General features: G+C 42.5%; 1 protein-coding gene across 1 annotated transcript in view; it reads left to right on the top strand.

The window, feature by feature from the left end:
* The window catches only part of slc16a2 (solute carrier family 16 member 2), a 39,259-nt gene extending 19,491 nt beyond the window's left edge, over positions 1-19,768 (top strand). Inside the window, exons 3-7 of the mRNA XM_083652013.1 lie at positions 110-614; positions 2,406-2,549; positions 8,468-8,696; positions 18,437-18,709; positions 19,688-19,768. Coding sequence (XP_083508139.1) covers positions 110-614; positions 2,406-2,549; positions 8,468-8,696; positions 18,437-18,693 — 1,135 coding nt within the window. The 3' untranslated portion in view covers positions 18,694-18,709; positions 19,688-19,768. The remainder of the gene's footprint in view (positions 1-109; positions 615-2,405; positions 2,550-8,467; positions 8,697-18,436; positions 18,710-19,687) is intronic.
* The last annotated feature ends 2,310 nt before the right edge of the window (positions 19,769-22,078 follow it).

Genomic DNA, 22,078 nt, shown 5'->3' with positions numbered 1-22,078 from the left:
CTCAACCTCTTCTTATGTCCATCTCTGTTCCCTCCTCCTCTTTTCTCATCATCCTGATTCTCATTTCATCTCCTCTTTCTCCACCTGATTTTCTCTCACTCTTTCCCAGCTCCCTGAGCCTTCGCTATTTCACCTATGGCATATTGTTTGGCTGCGGCTCGTCCTTCGCCTTCCAGCCCTCACTGGTGATCCTCGGACACTACTTCCGCCAGCGGCTGGGCCTGGCCAACGGCGTGGTGACGGCCGGGGCCAGCCTCTTCTCCATGGGCCTCCCGGTTCTCCTCAAGAAGGTGGCGGAGCCTCTGGGGCTCCCCAGGACCTTCCAGATCCTCAGCCTGTTCATGCTCGTCCAGGCTCTGCTGGCCTTAACGTACAAACCTTTACTACCTGCCGGGGGCGGCATGATGGGACCTCCAGGCATGGGTCCCCCCGGCCCCGCCGAGCCCCAAACCCAGCCGGGGGCCACCGGCCAGGGGGCGAGCCGGTGGGGCAAGGCCTCGGTTCAGGTCAAGAAGTACTTCAACCTACGCGTGTTCCATATCGTCACCTACAGGGTGTGGGCGTTTGGAGTCGCCACAGCCGTGCTCGGCTACTTTGTGCCATACATCCATCTGGTAAGAGCGTCGTGTAGCGACATTTCCTGTGTACTTGTTGAAAGTGTAGTGTATGCAGGCTGTCTATTGGTCCTCAAAACATCCTCATATCTGTCTTCAATCTCAAAACTCAAGACTGTAATGTGTCTTGAATACAGCATTTCAAGTCTCAAAGTCACTTTTATAGGTGTTAATGTTGCAGTTTCTTGGTGCATTTCTCCAGTCACAAATGATCCCACTCACACAGACTTGTATTCTGATCATTCTATAGTTGTTTTCATTTCATTTTAATTTCAACCGTGAAATTGATCTTTACAATTAATCCTGACTGGCAAGATAAAGATCTTCTTCATACTGCATTCAACTTTCAACTTGCAGGGGGGGGACTTCAATGGCAGTGTTGTGTTAGATACTCTATGTTAACAAAGTCAATGTTATGTTAGCATTTGATAGATGCTAATGTTAAATTGTATATAGATACTCAACCAACCCATCCATATGTGTCAGCTTTGTGTACTTTACAGTCTTTCCTTGGTGACATTTCTGTTTAAACATTGCCTAAACAGGAAGAACCACCATAATGTTCTTGGATATTTTTGGAATGGGACTTCCATGAAAATGTATGGATCACATTTTTTCTAAGAGGCTATATAAACAAAATTGTGGAGTTGATTATTAAATGGTTTAATATTGTATATACAAATGATGTAGCTCAGCAGCTGTTCAATGATATGCACTTTTCAGGAGAAATGTATGGAAAGTGGGCCGCAGAGAGAGAGAGAGAGAGAGAGAGAGAGATATTTGTGTGGCACGGTGGGCGGTCTGCTGGGTCTGCTGCTGTTCCTTTAGTGTGGGGCTCAGGGAGAGGGCAGTGGAATGCGTGACTGAGAGCTGGAGAAAAGCTCTGGCTAGGGGCTCATATCAATAAAAGCTGATGAAAGTGAGAAATGCGGCCAATCGACAACAACCAGGTGCGGTGTCGTTCATAACAACACGATCAGAAACGCACTCAAATCACTCCCCGAGTCAAAGTACAGTACTTCTACTGAGCTGCGTTGGCAGAAGCTGCACAGGGTCCATGACACTAGTCAGATTTGAGTCAGATGGATGGATGGGAGAGAGTGAGTGAAGAACAGTGTGAAACTGTAAAGTGGGCTAGTTCTCCATCCAGATGTCGGATGTTCCCGCTCCGGCCTCCCTCCGTCAGGCCTGTTGTTTCAGGCCCGGGCCCAGATGGCAAAACAAAGCCCCGGTCTTTGTATCGGCTCCAGCACCTCAGGAAACCTCTCCTGTATGGCCTCCCCTGTATCCCTAAACATGCCTATCATATGGCCATTGATGTCAGCCTCTGGCATGTACAGTAGCAGCCTTCAAAGCAGAGCAAATAGTTCCGAAGGCCCAGTTCAGGAAGAGGGAGGTTTCATGTTTTGGATGTGATTGGGGGGTCGGGGGGTGGAGGGGAGTGGGTGTGTCTGACGTATATGCGTTGGGTCCTTCCTGTCCCGCTGTTCCAAAGGTCTGTGGATGAAGAGATTTGTTATTCCAAGACCTTTGCTTTGGGGTTATGGATGGAGAATTCCCATTCCGCTCGCCCAAATGCACAACCACTGCCCGAGTTCACGGACTTCTTCAGAAGGGAGTGTGCTATGTTGTTGGAGAACACGTGAAAGAGCTTATCTGTTACATACAGGTCGGGTGATATATTCGCTGCTAGTCCTTATATTATCAGCAGCTTGTGGTGAGTTTCTCCTAACACACTTCACAGTATGAACCTTTCCCAAAGTCACGGCTTTGTTTCTGTCTGTGTCACAGATGGAATTTGTCAAGAAGCAGTTCAAGGACACTCAGAGGGAATGGGTGCTGCTGGTTTGCATAGGGGCGTCATCCGGGGTGGGCCGCCTCGCCTTCGGCAAAATTGGGGACCTCATCCCCGGGCTCCAGAAGATCTACATGCAGGTGAGGAAAGACCTGAGGCCATCATCATTGCCCTCATAGAGTCTGGGCAGTCCACTTCTTTTTCAGCATTTTAGTAGTTAGGAATGGGACAATACTGTATATTGAAATTCAATATATTCCGATATTAGAGATGCTCCGATCAGCTTTTTTGAGGCCGATCACCGATCACCGATCACTGGAAGCAGTATCTGCCGATCCCGATATGGCCGATCACCGATCACCAAATCCATCAATTCAAGCCTTCTATTTATTGTGTCGCATTATTCATATATTTAATTATTCTTAACAACATCGACATTGTATATTAAGTATTAAAATTAGGAGATGAGAAAGTATCATGAATTGACAACCGTTTTATTGCAGGCTAAGGCAACATGCAACTCTCTCTAGAGACACTCTCTTAGACAACTTGGAGCTTACAGAGTAGACTGTATACTGTAGCTTTCCTGTGGAAAAATAAATACAGTCTTATAAAACAAAAAATATAATACTATGATGTACACAACATGTGCACCAACACAGCTTGGAACATGTCTGTGAAAGCTGCAGCGATAGCCTCCGCGGTGTGTGACCCAGAAAACTCTTGTGAGTGAAGTACAACTTTGTTCAGGTCGAACTTTTCATCAATAAACTGCGCAGTTAGGCTCAGCATGGACATAGGACAGACACTCGAACTCCAAATGTCAGTCGTGAAGCTGATTGACGTGGTGTTGTCTTTCATAAGGCTCTCGATGTGCTTGTACACAATTTGGTATAATTCCGGCAGGCAAACGTCAGTTAAATATTTACGTCCTGGCAGCGTGTAACGTGGATCCAAGCAGGACATGAGGCGTTTGAACCCGAGGTCTTCCGCAACAGACAGCGGCTGCTGATCAAGACATATGAATTCCATTAGCTTTGCATTTATTTCTTTTCGTTTCTTGCTGTCGTTGCTGTAGGGTTGCTGTCGTTTCAATGTCTCTGTTACAGTTAGCTGAGTGAGTGGCGTTTAGGTTGCTGCCGCTCTTTCGCTGCCTTAGCGCTCGCCAACTTTGTAAACTCCTCAAATTCCTTGACGTGGGAAACCTTCAAATGTCTTATGAGGTTCGTAGTGTTGAAACTCTTCTGCTGCGTTCCTCCACGCGGTATCTCCTTTGAGCACACAATGCAAACGGCAAATTTGTTGTCCTTCTCCAACAAGTTGTAAAATTGCCAGACAGGCGACGCCATGTTAGCTGCTGTCCTGTTTGTTCTCGCCCAAGCTGCTTTCGCTATAGAGAGAGTGCAACTTCCAAACACTTTTTCGCCACTACCACCACGCCCCCTAAGGAAACTTGGGAGCCAATGAAGCTTCATGACACGGAGAGACAGCCAATCACAAGCTGCCCTTTAGGAGACCGGAAGAATACTACTTGACAGCCTGGGAGTGCACTATCTCTATATTGAAACGTCTCTGGTAGTAGTTCTTGCAGATTTGTGTCATTCTGATCGGCCTTGTTTGATCGGCACTTTTGATAACTCCGATCAAAGCCGAAAAAGGCCAAATCGGCCGATTCCGATCACGTGCCGATCGATCGGAGCAACTCTATCCGATATAGAAAATATGTCATCTGTATCGTGGGGCAGAAAGATGAATCACAATATATTTTTCTCCCCTCACTGCCTAGAGCCTTCATGTGCATATTTATAGCACATTGTACACATGGACAGGAAGGCGAGGGGGCAAAAATGTGACCTTTTAGCATGAAAGCAGCATCAAACTCAGTTTGACAGTTGACTTAAGAAGCAATAGGCCATTTTGTTTTTGTTCTTTTGTCATGTTTCTACTTTTTCTCACCATCTAAATAAACACAAATAAGAACATTTGATGTTACCATTTTATTACACATTCATAAGAGCTTCATAACAACTACAAGGCACATTCCTGAGTAATGAGGCGATTATGCAGTTGCAAAAGCAGTGGAACAGTGTGTTATTATTATTATTATTATTATTTTTATTTATTTTTTCAGACATTTCTCCGCAATTGTTGGCAAATTCCCCCCCCTGCTCCCCCAGTCGCTGCTCCACCCTCTGCCGATCTGGGGAGAGCCGTAGACTAGCACCATGCGCACTTGCCAGCCGCTTCTTTTCACCTGACAGCAGGGCACTTCAACGGCAGGGCGTAGCACGTGGGAGGATCACGCTATTCCCACCAGTTCCCCTTCCGCCCCGAACAGGCCCCTCGACCGACCAGAGGAGGCGCTAGTGCAGCGACCAGGACACAGACCCTTAATCCGGCTTCCCACCTGCAGACACAGCCAATCGTGCCTGTATGGATGCCCGACCAAGCCCGGAGGTAACACGGGGGCGTGAACCTGCGACCCTCGTATTGATAGGCAGGGAATCTACCGCTACACTACCTGCACACCCTTAGAACAGTGTGTTAATTAATAGAGCGAAAGTCCTCATGACAATGTTGAACTCAAAACATGTTGTGGGGTTAGCTGTGAGAGACTGCACTGTACAGCCTTTGTTAACCGCACTATCCCTTTATAGTCCCCACCTCTGTGGCACTCACATCAGCATGCTAGGCTAAATTAATTGAGATTATTTTATTTGGAATCAGAGTAAATTAGTCTTGTTAATGCCCTATTAGGCTGCAGATAAAAATGTCTCACATTCTAATTTGGAGACTTTTTTTTTCAGTCTGAGAATCAAAAGAAGCTGTAATGCTGCCAAAAGAATGAATACAGCTTTGATCTTGACGGGGATGATTCAGCCCAAAGAAAATAGAAGGATAATAGCACACTGCACTTAAGAAACAGAATGAGAGGCGAATATAAATAGGAACTGACATTTACTGTTCCATTTGGTAACTGGCGTACAGTTTCTGCTAAGTGCAAACACACATGTACTGTCACGCAAAGAGTGTTTTGGCCGGCAACCGGCGCGCTCACACCCCGTGTTGTTAATGAGGTGTGTGGTTCAGCTTGGGGATCCAGCATCACCCGCAGCTTATCTGACATTTTTGCCCAGTTACCACATGTGCTAGTCTATGTCATATTGGAAAATATGGATTTGTAGTCCAGTACTGGATTTGTAGTCCAGTACTTGCGTACTTGCCAGTACTTTGTAGTCCAGTACTTGCGTTATTGGATTTGTAGTCCAGTACTTGCGTTATTGGATTTGTAGTCCAGTACTTGCATTATTGGATTTGTAGTCCAGTACTTGCGTTATTGGATTTGTAGTCCAGTACTTGCATTATTGGCCTTTTAGGCTGTGCTGCAAGGACATAAGCAGCAGTAAACAGACAGGGCTTTCATGGCCTATTGGGAGAGACATTGTGTTTACAGTTGAGCCGCTGCGAGTTTCTCCCCCGCGGCCTCAATAAAGAAACATACTGGCTGGGAAGGAATCTTTTATAAGATGGAAAGCCCTGTTTGATGAAGGCTTTGTTGCTGAAATGCCATCCTTTCTAACCAGCGCGCAATAATCATTGTACTTTTTCTACAATGTGGTTCTTGTGAAGGGATTGAATGTACTGTAGCACCTTTTTGCTTGTTTAAGCCTGTGAGCTGGGTGTAATTCAATGGATGGTATCAGCTGATGGTGAACTGTGAGCTGGGTGTAATGAGATGGATGGTATCAGCTGATTGACTGGTGAACTGTGAGCTGGGTGTAATGAGATGGATGGTATCAGCTGATTGTTTAATGTGTACGAAGAGCTAACAGTTACATCAGGTTAGCAGGCAGCTTCTGCGGTGACTGTGCAGACAGTCAAAGCACGTGGTTTAATGCCTCGCTTAACCTGTGATTGAGCTGGACAAATGATGTTTCTCCAGTCCTTTGTTCCCTCAGCTTAGGTATAAGCCTCAGATAATTATCAGACCTTTCTCTCATGTCAAAACATACAAATTATTTAGCTTGGTAGCAGCAATTTGCTGACTACCTTGGCAGCAACTCAAGCTAACCACAGACTTGAGGAACTAGAGGAAGATCTGAAACAGTTGTTCATTGATCCTCCAATCTCTAATGGCTCTGTCTGTTCAAAAGAATGGGGTCGCATTCAACCAAGGTTGTAGTGAAGATCTCCATATAATCGAGTCCAACTCAAGTCCAAGGTCAAGTCAGATCAAATTTGCCTCAAGACCAAAAGACGTCGGCGATCAGGTGAAAAAAGCATGTTGTACATCTTTAAAAAAAAAATCATACATATGCTGAGAAAAAGTCGACTGCACCGTCATCCAGTAGTAAGCGAGACCAAGACAAGTCCCCCGAAAAGTTGACTCAAGTCCTGCATTCGACTAACCAGACGCTGCCAGATGGTTTGTTTTCACATAAAATTCTAGGAACAAGTCGTTCGGGAAACCGTTTCAAAGGGCAGGTACTTTCAAAAAAATACCTGGTAGGTGATTGGATGAACCATCTGTCTATCAAGGGCTCGCTTCTCGCTGGCGTCACACCTAAATCCCACCTGTAGCTGTCTCATACTGTAGGATGCTGATTGGTGTGAACTACTGGTGGTTCAGATTCAAACCGATAGATTGAAGTGTGGCAAGATGGATTTGTCGTGTGATCGTGATCTCATGATCTGACGTGAATCCAGCTGCCTGGCAAGGTTAGCATTCGACAGTTGATGATTCAATTGTTGATATTAAATTCAGTTTCATGGCGGACAAAATATTCTCAGCCCTTCATCAGTGTCTGTGAATAAAAGCTTCACAAAGTTCTTCTTGAGTAGGTACCTGTTGGTCATATGTGAATCAATTTAGTGCAATCAGATTCTCACCTCATACAGGTTTGCATCGAGTCATATTGACAATGTACACTTACATAAATATCACATAAGTAATGTATAAAACTATATGGCTTTCTGAAGCCCAAGATGTTTCCTGTTCCTGTTCAGACTGTCACAGAGGTGTTGAATCAAGTCTGTAGTCATTTTGAGGCCATGTTACCGTTTAGCAACTATCCTGTTACAGTATGTGTTGCCCATCGCTGTTGATGATCTTTGAGACTATTCATCATTAAAAATGTTTCTTTTTGTTTTATTGATTTTGGCTTCTTTGGCCGGGGCAGCTAGCCTGGTAAACCGCCCGTCACGTGAACTCACATTTCATTTGGTTCTCCGTGACGGTCTGGACCCGCACAGGCAGTTTAAGATGATTGGTCGAGCCATGCCGGCCATTGCCGGGCCGACGAATCAGCGGCGGCCGTAGGCGGGCAGGCTCGTCTGGGCAAGTAGTGGGTACATGGTCTTTGTAGTTCTTTTCACTCGTCAACATCGCGGAAGTGACAGGCAGTCTGAATGAAATTGAATGTAATGTTCCCAATTCTATGTATTAAATTCTAAAAAACGACCCTCAACATTTGGGAAGGCTAAGCCACACAACTAGTTCGTTATAATCTAACTAAATGCTTCGAAGGTGACTTTACGACCGCGAGGACTCAATCAATGAATACCACGGAGATCATCCACAGGCACCTTCCGCGATCTGATTGGTTGAAGTTAACACCCACCAGCGGTGATAGACAGATGGGTCATCCAATCACCTGCCAAGTAGCTTGGACAAAGTGCCCGCCTCCGTCAGCGGGTCTGGTGACTTCAAACCCAGATCGACTGGTTTAGTGAAACCTATGTGGAGCTATACTGTCCATCTGGCAGCGTCAGGTTACGGGGCAGCAGGGGGAATTGGCCAAGTACAATGGGGAGAAAAATGGGTTTATGTTTATTTTATCTGAAAAATAAACAAATAAAAATAAAATAAAAGACACCAAAGATCAACCTCCAAACATCTCTTTATTTTTTTTTATTTTTTTTTACAATGTGCATGGCATTATTGTAAATGTGCCAATTTTAGCTGTCTGTTTTCAAGCATAATGTTAAACACAAATGAATGAACAGAGACAATAAAGAGAATAAAGTCTTCTGAATGTGTCTCTCCAATCCGTTTCAGGTGGCGTCCTTCATGGCCCTAGGCCTGATGTCCATGATGATTCCTCAGTGCACGGTGTTTGAGTGGCTGGTGGTGGTGTGTGTGGTCCTGGGCCTGTGTGACGGCTGCTTCCTCACCATCATGGCTCCCATAGCGTTTGAGCTGGTGGGGCCCATGCAGGCCTCACAGGCCATAGGCTACCTTCTGGGCCTCATGGCCATTCCCATGACAGCGGGGCCACCCATTGCTGGTGAGGAGCTCGCTACACGTTTCCTTCTCTTTTTTCACACCTAGAGGTAGCACAACTCTCATTCAGAAACAGCACTGACTTCAGCACCTGGCAGTAACGGTAGACAGCGAGTTGATCGAGTAGAATGTAAAAAAACAACAATAAACAAGCAAACAAACAAAAAACTGTTGGACAAGGATAGAAACATACAGTAGGGGAGAGAGGGGAAAGTAGACACACAGATGGCAGAGGACAGTAGACAGAGGATGGTATTTACAGCTCTGGGCTCATGGCCAGGGACAGGCTGTCTGGTGATTTGTCTTCAGGAAGAGGCACATACAGAGGCGGACTCAGGCCAAGTACTCTATGGATGCAGACAGTATGGGGGTCTGCGGCTTGTGCTACTAAATTCTGTGCTGCTTCTCTCCTAGTCTCGGCTACCAGACATTTGGGGATCTCCGCCTACCAATCACCTGGGAACTTCTTGCCAAATGTAGTCGGTGGCGAGAATGGCCGCTAACAAACCGGTATATTTAGGCCTTAAAGACTCGAGTCTAGATTGGTTCTGCAATGCATTTTTGCCAGGCAGTTGGCTGCCGGCCTAAGTCTGAAGCTGACTGACTGACTCACAACCCTGAAGACAAATGACGCCATCAGTGAATGTCATCAGTAACACACATGCTGCCTGGAATATACTAGGTTTCGCCTAGTCTTGTTTTTTTCAACTCTCAACTTGCTTCCACCTACCGGTAGTTTTAACAATGAAAGCTGGGCAAAAGTTCTCAGTCTCTAGTTGCAACGTGGATAGAGACTGAGAACTGAGTCTACTTCTCTCCCTGCCCTTCCCCTCAGTTCTCCACTCGCTTCGCGTCTCCGCCCTATCCATCCATCTTACCCACCTCTCTCTCCCTCCTCTGGGACATTCTCTTCTCCCTCTGTCTCCCTCTCCAGTACTGGGGGAGTAGCCAAAGGGTCAGGGGAACAGAGCATTAAATTGATGAGTCCTCCTGGCCAAACCTCTGTGAGCCCTCGCACATACCGTACCTGCACTGCATTCCTCAGCATATAGCTTTCCATTTCTGGACCTTGTGCAATATTTCCATGTAGGCTTTTTTGGCAATTGACTTGACACATTGTCATGAATAACTCCATTCATCATCTTTCATTTGTGGGAGGGACTATTGGCTTCACAAAAGTATAAAGCGTTCAGACCGCTGGAATGCTTTTGAGATGATAGGCCTCCATTTGAAGGCGTTTATGTGTGGTGTTTGGAAAAATAGTGTATTGTTTAGAATTTTGCCGTAAAAAAGTAAGACAATGCCCGTGTCTGTCCCTGTCAGTGTCTACCACCGCTGTAAGAGAATAGAATTTGTAGCATCTAGTGCTTATGCTACTGTATATCTAGAAACTATTCACCCTGCACACAGAGACCAGCATTCAGACATAATTACATAATTCTAAGTGCTATGTAGGATTTTAATTTTCCTTTCAAATCAATAGAGACACTAGTCTCATCTCATCTCATCTTAACTCACTACAGTACTACAGTATAATTGCCGGCATGTATGTTCGGAGTTGCAAGGCGCACCGTTTCTCGGATCGCCACCAAACTTTGCCAAAACATTTTTCAGGGGTCTGGCATGAATCTGGCGCAGAAGAAAATGAAAAAACACCCATAGGGGGCGCCATGGCAATGTTTTACATTTTAAATGGCCATAACTCGTATACCATTGCTCCGATCACCTCCAAACTTTGGGAGTGCGCTCAGGGGAAATTCAGCCACATGGGCATAGTCATAGCGCCATCTACTGGCAACACAAAAAGCCGTTTATTTCGAGAAACATTTATCGGATCGACTTCAAACTTGGGGAGTGCGCTGCCGGGAACCCGATGGAGTGCGGTGCCCAAGTTCGTACACACGCATAGACGTAGTACCGCCTACTGGCAACACAAAAAGCAAAAAAAGACCAAAAAGGTGCGCCCATGGTCTCCAGAGTCTCCACCCTAGAAATGAGCACACAAAGCGTGCAAATTTCAGTTAACCCAAATAGGTAATTGACAGATTTGCAGTAAAAATGATAATCTGGGGGTTGGGACTACACAAAGACTCAAACTACAAAAATGTTACTGCACATCCAAAACAATGGCAGCTAGGCAACTCAGAGTCAGTTACTTTGTTGTTTAAAAATATGATTATCACTTGTGTTAGAAATATGTCCACTCTTTATAATTCTGCTAAAAGTATTTTCATATAAGACATAAAGCCATTGATGAAACAATCACCAAAATGATGGTACTGCAAAGTCAAAGTCAGCCACAAATATCAAAGCAGGCAAGTTATCCTTATCATAATATTCAATGATGTCAAGGAGACACCTGATATTACGGTATCTCACATATTAGATGGTTCTGTTACAGTTTGTGCTTGAGCAGGAATGCATCTGTACCTAACAGTGAAACTGTACACCCTCTCTCACTTCTCTCATGCTTCTCTCATACCCTCTATAGTGCCAAGTCACAAGTTCAGCAGTAGATTAAACATACAGTGGAACACATGCTGAACTTGTTGACCTGCTTCATACAGTTGATTTTCTTCAGGCAAGTCTACTATAAGATGAAACATTTAAAGGCTGATCTTTCAGCATCTAATTATGCCGCAACTCTCCAATTTCCCTGCTGACATCCATTATGAAATGTTGAAAGACTTCACTGAAAGAGCACATGTTTACCTATAGTAGAGCACATGTTTACCTATAGTAGAGCACATGTTTTCCTATAGTAGAGCACATGTTTACCTATAGTAGAGCACATGTTTTCCTATAGTAGAGCACATATTTTCCTATAGTAGAGCACATATTTTCCTATATTAGAGCACAGTTTCCTATAGTAGAGCACATGTTTTCCTATAGTAGAGCACATGTTTTCCTATAGTAGAGCACATGTTTTCCTATAGTAGAGCACATGTTTTCCTATAGTAGAGCACATGTTTTCCTATAGTAGAGCACATGTTTTCCTATAGTAGAGCACATATTTTCCTATAGTAGAGCACATATTTTCCTATATTAGAGCACAGTTTCCTATAGTAGAGCACATGTTTTCCTATAGTAGAGCACATGTTTTCCTATAGTAGAGCACATGTTTTCCTATAGTAGAGCACATGTTTTCCTATAGTAGAGCACATATTTTCCTATAGTAGAGCACATGTTTTCCTGTAGTAGAGCACATGTTTTCCTATAGTAGAGCACATGTTTTCCTATAGTAGAGCACATGTTTTCCTATAGTAGAGCACATGTTTTCCTATAGTAGAGCACATGTTTTCCTATAGTAGAGCACATGTTTTCCTATAGTAGAGCACATGTTTTCCTGTAGTAGAGCACATGTTTTCCTATAGTAGAGCACATGTTTTCCTATTTTCCTATAGTAGAGCACATGTTTTCCTATAGTAGAGCACAGTTTCCTATAGTAGAGCACATGTTTTCCTATAGTAGAGCACATGTTTTCCTATAGTAGAGCACAGTTTCCTATAGTAGAGCACATGTTTTCCTATAGTAGAGCACATATTTTCCTATAGTAGAGCACATGTTTTCCTATAGTAGAGCACATGTTTTCCTATAGTAGAGCACATATTTTCCTGTAGTAGAGCACATGTTTTCCTATAGTAGAGCACATGTTTTCCTATAGTAGAGCACATGTTTTCCTATAGTAGAGCACATATTTTCCTGTAGTAGAGCACATGTTTTCCTATAGTAGAGCACATGTTTTCCTGTAGTAGAGCACATGTTTTCCTGTAGTAGAGCACATGTTTTCCTGTAGTAGAGCACATGTTTTCCTATAGTAGAGCACATGTTTTCCTGTAGTAGAGCACATGTTTTCCTGTAGTAGAGCACATGTTTTCCTATAGTAGAGCACATGTTTACCTATAGTAGAGCACATGTTTTCCTGTAGTAGAGCACATGTTTTCCTGTAGTAGAGCACATGTTTTCCTATAGTAGAGCACATGTTTTCCTGTAGTAGAGCACATGTAGAGCACATGTTTTCCTATAGTAGAGCACATGTTTTCCTGTAGTAGAGCACATGTAGAGCACATGTTTTCCTATAGTAGAGCACATGTAGAGCACATGTTTTCCTATAGTAGAGCACATGTAGAGCGCACGTTTTCCTATAGTAGAGCACATGTTTTCCTGTAGTAGAGCACATGTTTTCCTATAGTAGAGCACATGTTTTCCTATAGTAGAGCACATGTTTTCCTATAGTAGAGCACATGTTTTCCTGTAGTAGAGCACATGTTTTCCTATAGTAGAGCACATGTTTTCCTATAGTAGAGCACATGTTTTCCTATAGTAGAGCACATGTTTTCCTATAGTAGAGCACATATTTTCCTATAGTAGAGCACATGTTTACCTATAGTAGAGCACATGTTTTCCTATAGTAGAGCACATGTTTTCCTGTAGTAGAGCACATGTTTTCCTATAGTAGAGCACATGTAGAGCGCACGTTTTCCTATAGTAGAGCACATGTTTTCCTGTAGTAGAGCACATGTTTACCTATAGTAGAGCACATGTTTTCCTATAGTAGAGCACATGTTTTCCTATAGTAGAGCACATGTTTTCCTATAGTAGAGCACATGTTTTCCTATAGTAGAGCACATGTTTTCCTATAGTAGAGCACATGTTTTCCTATAGTAGAGCACATGTTTTCCTGTAGTAGAGCACATGTTTTCCTATAGTAGAGCACATGTAGAGCACATGTTTTCCTATAGTAGAGCACATGTTTTCCTATAGTAGAGCACATGTTTTCCTATAGTAGAGCACATGTTTTCCTATAGTAGAGCACATGTTTTCCTGTAGTAGAGCACATGTTTTCCTATAGTAGAGCACATGTAGAGCGCACGTTTTCCTATAGTAGAGCACATGTTTTCCTGTAGTAGAGCACATGTTTTCCTATAGTAGAGCACATGTTTTCCTGTAGTAGAGCACATGTTTTCCTATAGTAGAGCACATATTTTCCTATAGTAGAGCACATGTTTTCCTATAGTAGAGCACATGTTTTCCTATAGTAGAGCACATATTTTCCTGTAGTAGAGCACATGTTTTCCTATAGTAGAGCACATGTTTTCCTGTAGTAGAGCACATGTTTTCCTGTAGTAGAGCACATGTTTTCCTATAGTAGAGCACATGTTTTCCTATAGTAGAGCACATATTTTCCTATAGTAGAGCACATGTTTTCCTATAGTAGAGCACATGTTTTCCTATAGTAGAGCACATGTTTTCCTATAGTAGAGCACATGTTTTCCTATAGTAGAGCACATATTTTCCTATAGTAGAGCACATGTTTTCCTATAGTAGAGCACATGTTTTCCTATAGTAGAGCACATGTTTTCCTATAGTAGAGCACATGTTTTCCTATAGTAGAGCACATGTTTTCCTGTAGTAGAGCACATGTTTTCCTGTAGTAGAGCACATGTTTTCCTGTAGTAGAGCACATGTTTACCTATAGTAGAGCACATGTTTTCCTGTAGTAGAGCACATGTTTACCTATAGTAGAGCACATGTTTTCCTGTAGTAGAGCACATGTTTTCCTATAGTAGAGCACATATTTTCCTATAGTAGAGCACATGTTTACCTATAGTAGAGTACATGTTTTCCTGTAGTAGAGCACATGTTTTCCTATAGTAGAGCACATGTTTTCCTGTAGTAGAGCACATGTTTTCCTGTAGTAGAGCACATGTTTTCCTATAGTAGAGCACATGTTTTCCTATAGTAGAGCACATGTTTACCTATAGTAGAGCACATGTTTTCCTGTAGTAGAGCACATGTAGAGCACATGTTTTCCTATAGTAGAGCACATGTAGAGCACATGTTTTCCTATAGTAGAGCACATGTAGAGCGCACGTTTTCCTATAGTAGAGCACATGTTTTCCTGTAGTAGAGCACATGTTTTCCTATAGTAGAGCACATGTTTTCCTATAGTAGAGCACATGTTTTCCTATAGTAGAGCACATGTTTTCCTATAGTAGAGCACATGTTTTCCTATAGTAGAGCACATGTTTTCCTGTAGTAGAGCACATGTTTTCCTATAGTAGAGCACATGTTTTCCTATAGTAGAGCACATGTTTTCCTATAGTAGAGCACATGTTTTCCTATAGTAGAGCACATGTTTTCCTATAGTAGAGCACATGTTTTCCTATAGTAGAGCACATATTTTCCTATAGTAGAGCACATGTTTACCTATAGTAGAGCACATGTTTTCCTATAGTAGAGCACATGTTTTCCTGTAGTAGAGCACATGTTTTCCTATAGTAGAGCACATGTAGAGCACATGTTTTCCTATAGTAGAGCACATGTAGAGCGCACGTTTTCCTATAGTAGAGCACATGTTTTCCTGTAGTAGAGCACATGTTTTCCTATAGTAGAGCACATGTTTTCCTATAGTAGAGCACATGTTTTCCTATAGTAGAGCACATGTTTTCCTATAGTAGAGCACATGTTTTCCTATAGTAGAGCACATGTTTTCCTATAGTAGAGCACATGTTTTCCTATAGTAGAGCACATGTTTTCCTATAGTAGAGCACATGTTTTCCTATAGTAGAGCACATGTTTTCCTATAGTAGAGCACATGTTTTCCTATAGTAGAGCACATATTTTCCTATAGTAGAGCACATGTTTTCCTATAGTAGAGCACATGTAGAGCACATGTTTACCTATAGTAGAGCACATGTTTTCCTATAGTAGAGCACATGTTTTCCTATAGTAGAGCACATGTTTTCCTGTAGTAGAGCACATGTTTTCCTATAGTAGAGCACATGTAGAGCACATGTTTTCCTATAGTAGAGCACATGTTTTCCTATAGTAGAGCACATGTTTTCCTATAGTAGAGCACATGTTTTCCTGTAGTAGAGCACATGTTTTCCTATAGTAGAGCACATGTTTTCCTATAGTAGAGCACATATTTTCCTATAGTAGAGCACATGTTTTCCTATAGTAGAGCACATGTTTTCCTATAGTAGAGCACATGTTTTCCTATAGTAGAGCACATGTTTTCCTATAGTAGAGCACATGTTTTCCTGTAGTAGAGCACATGTTTTCCTGTAGTAGAGCACATGTTTACCTATAGTAGAGCACATGTTTACCTATAGTAGAGCACATGTTTTCCTATAGTAGAGCACATGTTTTCCTATAGTAGAGCACATATTTTCCTATAGTAGAGCACATGTTTTCCTATAGTAGAGCACATGTTTTCCTATAGTAGAGCACATGTTTTCCTATAGTAGAGCACATGTTTTCCTATAGTAGAGCACATGTTTTCCTGTAGTAGAGCACATGTTTTCCTGTAGTAGAGCACATGTTTACCTATAGTAGAGCACATGTTTTCCTAATATAGTAGAGCACATGTTTTCCTATAGTAGAGCACATGTTTTCCTATAGTAGAGCACATGTTTTCCTATAGTAGAGCACATGTTTTCCTATAGTAGAGCACATGTTTTCCTGTAGTAGAGCACATGTTTACCTATAGTAGAGCACATGTTTTCCTATAGTAGAGCACATGTTTTCCTATAGTAGAGCACATGTTTTCCTATAGTAGAGCACATGTTTTCCTATAGTAGAGCACATGTTTTCCTATAGTAGAGCACATGTTTTCCTGTAGTAGAGCACATGTTTTCCTATAGTAGAGCACATGTTTTCCTATAGTAGAGCACATATTTTCCTATAGTAGAGCACATGTTTTCCTATAGTAGAGCACATGTTTTCCTGTAGTAGAGCACATGTTTTCCTATAGTAGAGCACATATTTTCCTATAGTAGAGCACATGTTTTCCTATAGTAGAGCACATGTTTTCCTATAGTAGAGCACATGTTTTCCTGTAGTAGAGCACATGTTTTCCTATAGTAGAGCACATGTTTTCCTATAGTAGAGCACATGTTTTCCTATAGTAGAGCACATGTTTTCCTATAGTAGAGCACATGTTTTCCTATAGTAGAGCACATGTTTTCCTATAGTAGAGCACATGTTTTCCTATAGTAGAGCACATGTTTTCCTATAGTAGAGCACATGTTTTCCTATAGTAGAGCACATATTTTCCTATAGTAGAGCACATGTTTTCCTATAGTAGAGCACATGTTTTCCTGTAGTAGAGCACATGTTTACCTATAGTAGAGCACATGTTTTCCTATAGTAGAGCACATGTTTTCCTATAGTAGAGCACATGTTTTCCTGTAGTAGAGCACATGTTTTCCTATAGTAGAGCACATGTTTTCCTGTAGTAGAGCACTTACTGACCTACAGTAAACCTTCTGACATGCATTGAAGAAAGCCACTGTTAGTTTGTTGGCTAAACAGCTGAAACTAAACAAGGGGGAACATATTCAAAACAAGAAAATGTAAGTTGATACAGCATATTGAAAAAATATTTACGGTAGTTATAATGCTGTTTTGAGCATGAAGGATTCCCAACAGCTTTTAAAATGCACACCAGGCTGTTGTCCATTTATTATCCAAAATAAGATCTATTCAAAGCAAACATGTTTTTCTTTATTGAATGCTGAGTTTGAAAACTTAATAAGCCATCTTTGGTCATCGAGATTGTTCTTTTGCTGAAAGAGCTTTGTCAGACAAAAGCATTCTCCATAACCTTTCCCTTGCATCAAACGTATGTAGGCCTAGTCTGTAGGCCTAGTCTGGGGCCAGAAGTTTATGTAGGCCTAGTCTGTAGGCCTAGTCTGGGGCCAGAAGCTTATGTAGGCCTAGTCTGGGCCCAGAAGCTTGGCATCTAGTCATCCGGTCAAAAGCAGAAACAGACCTTGCAGATGCGGTGGATACAGAAATGGTCTGTACTCCAAGAAATAATTATGCTCTGAAAACATGGGCATCATAGTTATCTAGCATCATAGTTATCATGGAGTTATCTAGGTATGTAGCTAATACACAAAAATAAAAAGAACTATAACCATATAAAACAGTCCATCTTTACACACTGTAGCACAAACAGACGGTGAGACTGAGCAGTAACAGATAGCAGGCTCTGCTCCTATGAGAGAGAGCCTGGTGAGTCACACAAGGTTACTGTAGGCCAACCTCATGAAATATACTGGCCCCGTCTCACCAAACTACTTACTACCACAATTACAATCATGACATACAGTGAATAACTCCTCACCCAGACAAATACATCTAAATAAAACTCCAAATTGCAAGTAAAATTTTTAAGAAAATACCATATTATGAACAAAATAGCCTACAGTGTATGTATGTAATGCTATTCAACTTAAACAAATTACAAACTACTCAAGTGTATGCTCAATTGTTTATTGAACTAGATTGACCCAAGCAATTACTCAGACATATTATTACATGTATCACACATCCACACATTTTTTGTTAAACTTACTTATAATAATCATTATATTTCAGTTGCAATATACTGTAATAAATTAGATCATCATTACATTGTTCTCTACTATGCCCAACCTACACTCTAAACAAACATTTATACTGCCAATACTCCCTGTAGGGTATTGTAGGCTTTCACTTACCTCATGAAACCACCATTTCTTACTGCATGCTAAATTTTTGTTCTATCAAATCTTCAGATGTTCCGTTTCCTCCCTTCCCTTCTCCTCCCCAGCACATGCCATCTTTTATGTCTTCCTTCCCTCCTTTGATGCCTATTTGCCATCAGGGATTGATTGTGAAAGCGACCTTGTGTTTCAGTAGGACAGACAGGGATAACTTGACTTCTCTCCCCCTCCCCCCTCTGCCGGCCAGGTCTCCTGGTGGACTACTTTGGGGACTACACGGTGGCCTTCTCTCTGGCCGGAGTGCCTCCTATGGTGGGGGGCGTGGTGTTGTTCTTTGTGCCCCTGATACACCGCCGGCTCCAGCGTGGCCAGGCCGGGGCGGCCCCCGAGGAGCTGGTCACGACTGCCCACATGCTGCCCTCCGCCCCGCCAGTGGTGGCGCCAAAGAGCTGCTCCAACGGAGACATCCTCCCCGGCTACACTGACGTGGAGACACACATCTGAGTAGCACTATACAAAGGTAACATTATGCTTTAGGGATGCTCAATATTGTATTTTATGCCGATATTTTCCAACTCTTTTGTATGATTGCCCATATGCAATAATATACAATAATGCAAAAATGTATTTCCACTTAATTTCAGAGAACATCGAGTCTCTCCTGTAGTGGAATTAACACATTATGATGCCTACTCTTATTGAGATGAACCACTGGCAGATGCAGATATAAATACACTGCTTTTCAAAATGTACACATTCACTGGGCAAAATAACAGATCAAACCAACAATGTGATCACACTTAACATACTTAACATATCATCTGCCATGTTTTGCTGCATGCTCTGTGTGTTTTATTCATTTTAGGTTTTACTAACCTTTTGTACTATTAATTTTTTGGTACTATTAATTGTGTGTTTTAATCATTTTTGGTTTTACTAACCTTCTGTACTATTAATCTTTTTTGTACTATTAATTTTTTTTCGCTTTCATGATTACATCAACCTGCCATGGGACTACAGGTGGAAACTAGCCCTTGGGCTATAACCTGGCATATTTACTGTACGGCTGTACTGTTCATTAATGTGCAAAGTCCCATTCTTTAAATAAATGAATCTGAATCTGAATCTGTAAATGATGCCATATTTGTATTTATTTATATAACATTTTCTTTCAAACAAAACTGTAAGATTCATTCTAATCAAATCGAGCATTTGGGAATACCGTAATTAAAAGGTCATTTTATCAGCCTGTCATATCGTCAGAAATGTCCATTTTGGGCCGAAGCCAATATTTCATTTTAACACCTTTATCGGCCAATACAGATGACATGCCGAATCCGATATAATTTTGGGTCCCTAATATGTGTACATGTGTGCATTTGGTACATTAATTCATATGACACATGTATGTATCCGCACTTATGTATGTGTAAGTATGTAAACAAAACACACATATTTCTCTTTTCTTATTCTTCTATTTTACCTGTCTTTCTTTTAGGGATTCAGCCCACCAGCACCTTTTGCCCACCCTCGCATTGCCCTCCTCCAGACCAGAGCTATACATATGTGGGCTGCCCTCTCCATATATAGGGCTCTGCTCCTCACCCATGGACCTCCTGTTGGCTTTAACCTCTCACCCTACAGACTCTCCCCATCTTCAGTGGCTCCTTGTCATTCTGAAGCGGAGAGAAGAGGAATAAGCTCACTGTAGCCAGAAGCTACCGATAAGCTATGAGGACAAAAAGAAATCAAAGTCATAGATGGAAATCTGTGAGTAGGAGAAGCGTTAACACAATCTCAACCATTGTTTTTTGTTCTAATCACCTGTCATTCTAAGGTCATTTTATTCAGTCGAAAACCTGAATTGTATACACAGGCCATTGAGACCTCCAAGAGAAGAGAAGCGATAAGAGATTTTAATTGACAATTGTAGCGTCTGACATCAGAGCACTTATCTTTACTACTTTTGCTTCTTGTGTCTGTAAATGATTAATACGCTTTATTTTTAGATTTCATGATGACAAGAGGCATAGAAAAAAGTTACTGAAGGGATAAATGTACATCCTCTTCATGCAGCACCTTATGCATCTCATTGTTTGCGACGTGTTTTGTAGTATTTGATTTAGGTCTAGTCAGTTACTGTAGGTGTAACGGTCTAGTCAGTTACTGTAGGTGTAACGTTACAGCTCATGATGGATTTGCAGGTCCATTCTACTGTGTTCTCTGTGGTCAGTGTCTACTGTGATGGCTGCAAGGGGAACGCACCGGTTTGTTTATGTCACAGCAGTTAACGGACAAGTCATTTGAGAGAGATCAGCCAGCAGACACGGTCACCTCAACTCAGCCGCACACCAGTTCACACCGAGGGTCAAACCCATTGGTCAGACCTCACACCGAGGGTCAAACCCATTGGTCAGACCTCACACCGAGGGTCAAACCCATTGGTCAGACCTCACACCGAGGGTCAAACCCATTGGTCAGACCTCACACCGAGGGTCAAACCCATTGGTCAAACCTCATCAAAACCAACTTCAACTGATCCGCCAGCCGGCCCACATTGGTGCCAGATGTGTGAATGTGGCAGCCGCTGATTCCACTGTGCCAGGAAAACCGATTCCAACACCACGTACACAACGCGTTTGATTCCCCCCCCCCCCCCCCCCATATTTTTTGATATAGGTCAGTTGTGAATATGCACGTACTTATGCAATGCAAAGTCAATAGATGGTGTGCCATGTCAGAGCTGTGAGTCTGCTGCCTGAACCAAGTAAACTAAACACTGCAGATGACACAAGGTCTTCTTCTTACTCTGCACAGCCTTAAAACTCAAATTATTCTTTTTTCAAAGCATGCATTTCTATGCTTTTTGTGAGCCTGACAAACTGTTTAGCAGGGTGCTACATAATTCCACGTGACACTGTGTTTTGTCATTGCTGGTGCACACAAGCGCTGTGTGTACCATCATAGTCCTACCAAGAGGTTGACAGCTGTTGTATAGATTTTTCTTCACTTTCAAAAACAATATGGCATCCTGTGTGTGTGTGTGTGTGTGTGTGTGTGTGTGTGTGTGTGTGTGTGTGTGTGTGTGTGTGTGTGTGTGTGTGTGTGTGTGTGTGTGTGTGTGTGTGTGTGTGTGTGAGAGAGTGTGAGAGCACATCCGCATTGGCATAATACAGTAGAAGCAGTTGATGTCATGTGGAAACAGCTACGTTACAATCTGTTGATGAGGGAACTTTTGAGATGAATTCTGCCAATGGCGTGAGCTCTCATCAGGCCATCTCCCCGATGGATCATCCATTCAGGTCGATGATTTGCTGCTTTAGTTTACTGTTGTCCTGAGGGCGTGTCGCTCCAGGCGCTGGTAGTCAAATACATCCTGATACAAAACCACACTGCCTCATTTAGATAATCATTCAACAAGACAGATCGCAGTCACTGTTTTGTTCCATAAACATTTGGACCAATTACCTCCTGAGATTACATGTTCTGTTGAACAATTTCACATGGTTACCACTCTGCCGTTTCTGCAGAACTGAATAGCAGAGGATGGAATTGACTATCAGGGAGGCACTATCTGTTGTGTCAGTGCTCTCCTTGGCTTTCAACCCCATCATTCAGTTGGCTTGTGTTACAATGCTTTAGGGCCTAAGAGCTGCACGCACCTCACTGCAGAGTGTGCTGTTTGGGGTGAATGCTATAGGACAAACAGTTTTGAATAGGAACAGGACATCAATACCTCAGTAATCCAGTTGATCACGTTGGCATTCTTTACTCAATCCATATGTACTGTAGTGGTTTGTTGTTAGAGTCAGAATCAGAGCCACAAAGCTGCTGCCTTTCAGCTGTGTCCGCTGCCAAAAGCCTGGTCTCAATCAACCTTGCTTCCTCC

The sequence above is a fragment of the Poromitra crassiceps genome (assembly GCF_964638095.1).
Source record: "Poromitra crassiceps genome assembly, chromosome: 15".
In the NCBI taxonomy this organism is placed as follows: Eukaryota; Metazoa; Chordata; class Actinopteri; order Beryciformes; family Melamphaidae; genus Poromitra; species Poromitra crassiceps.
This window is presented reverse-complemented; position numbering and strand designations above follow the sequence as displayed.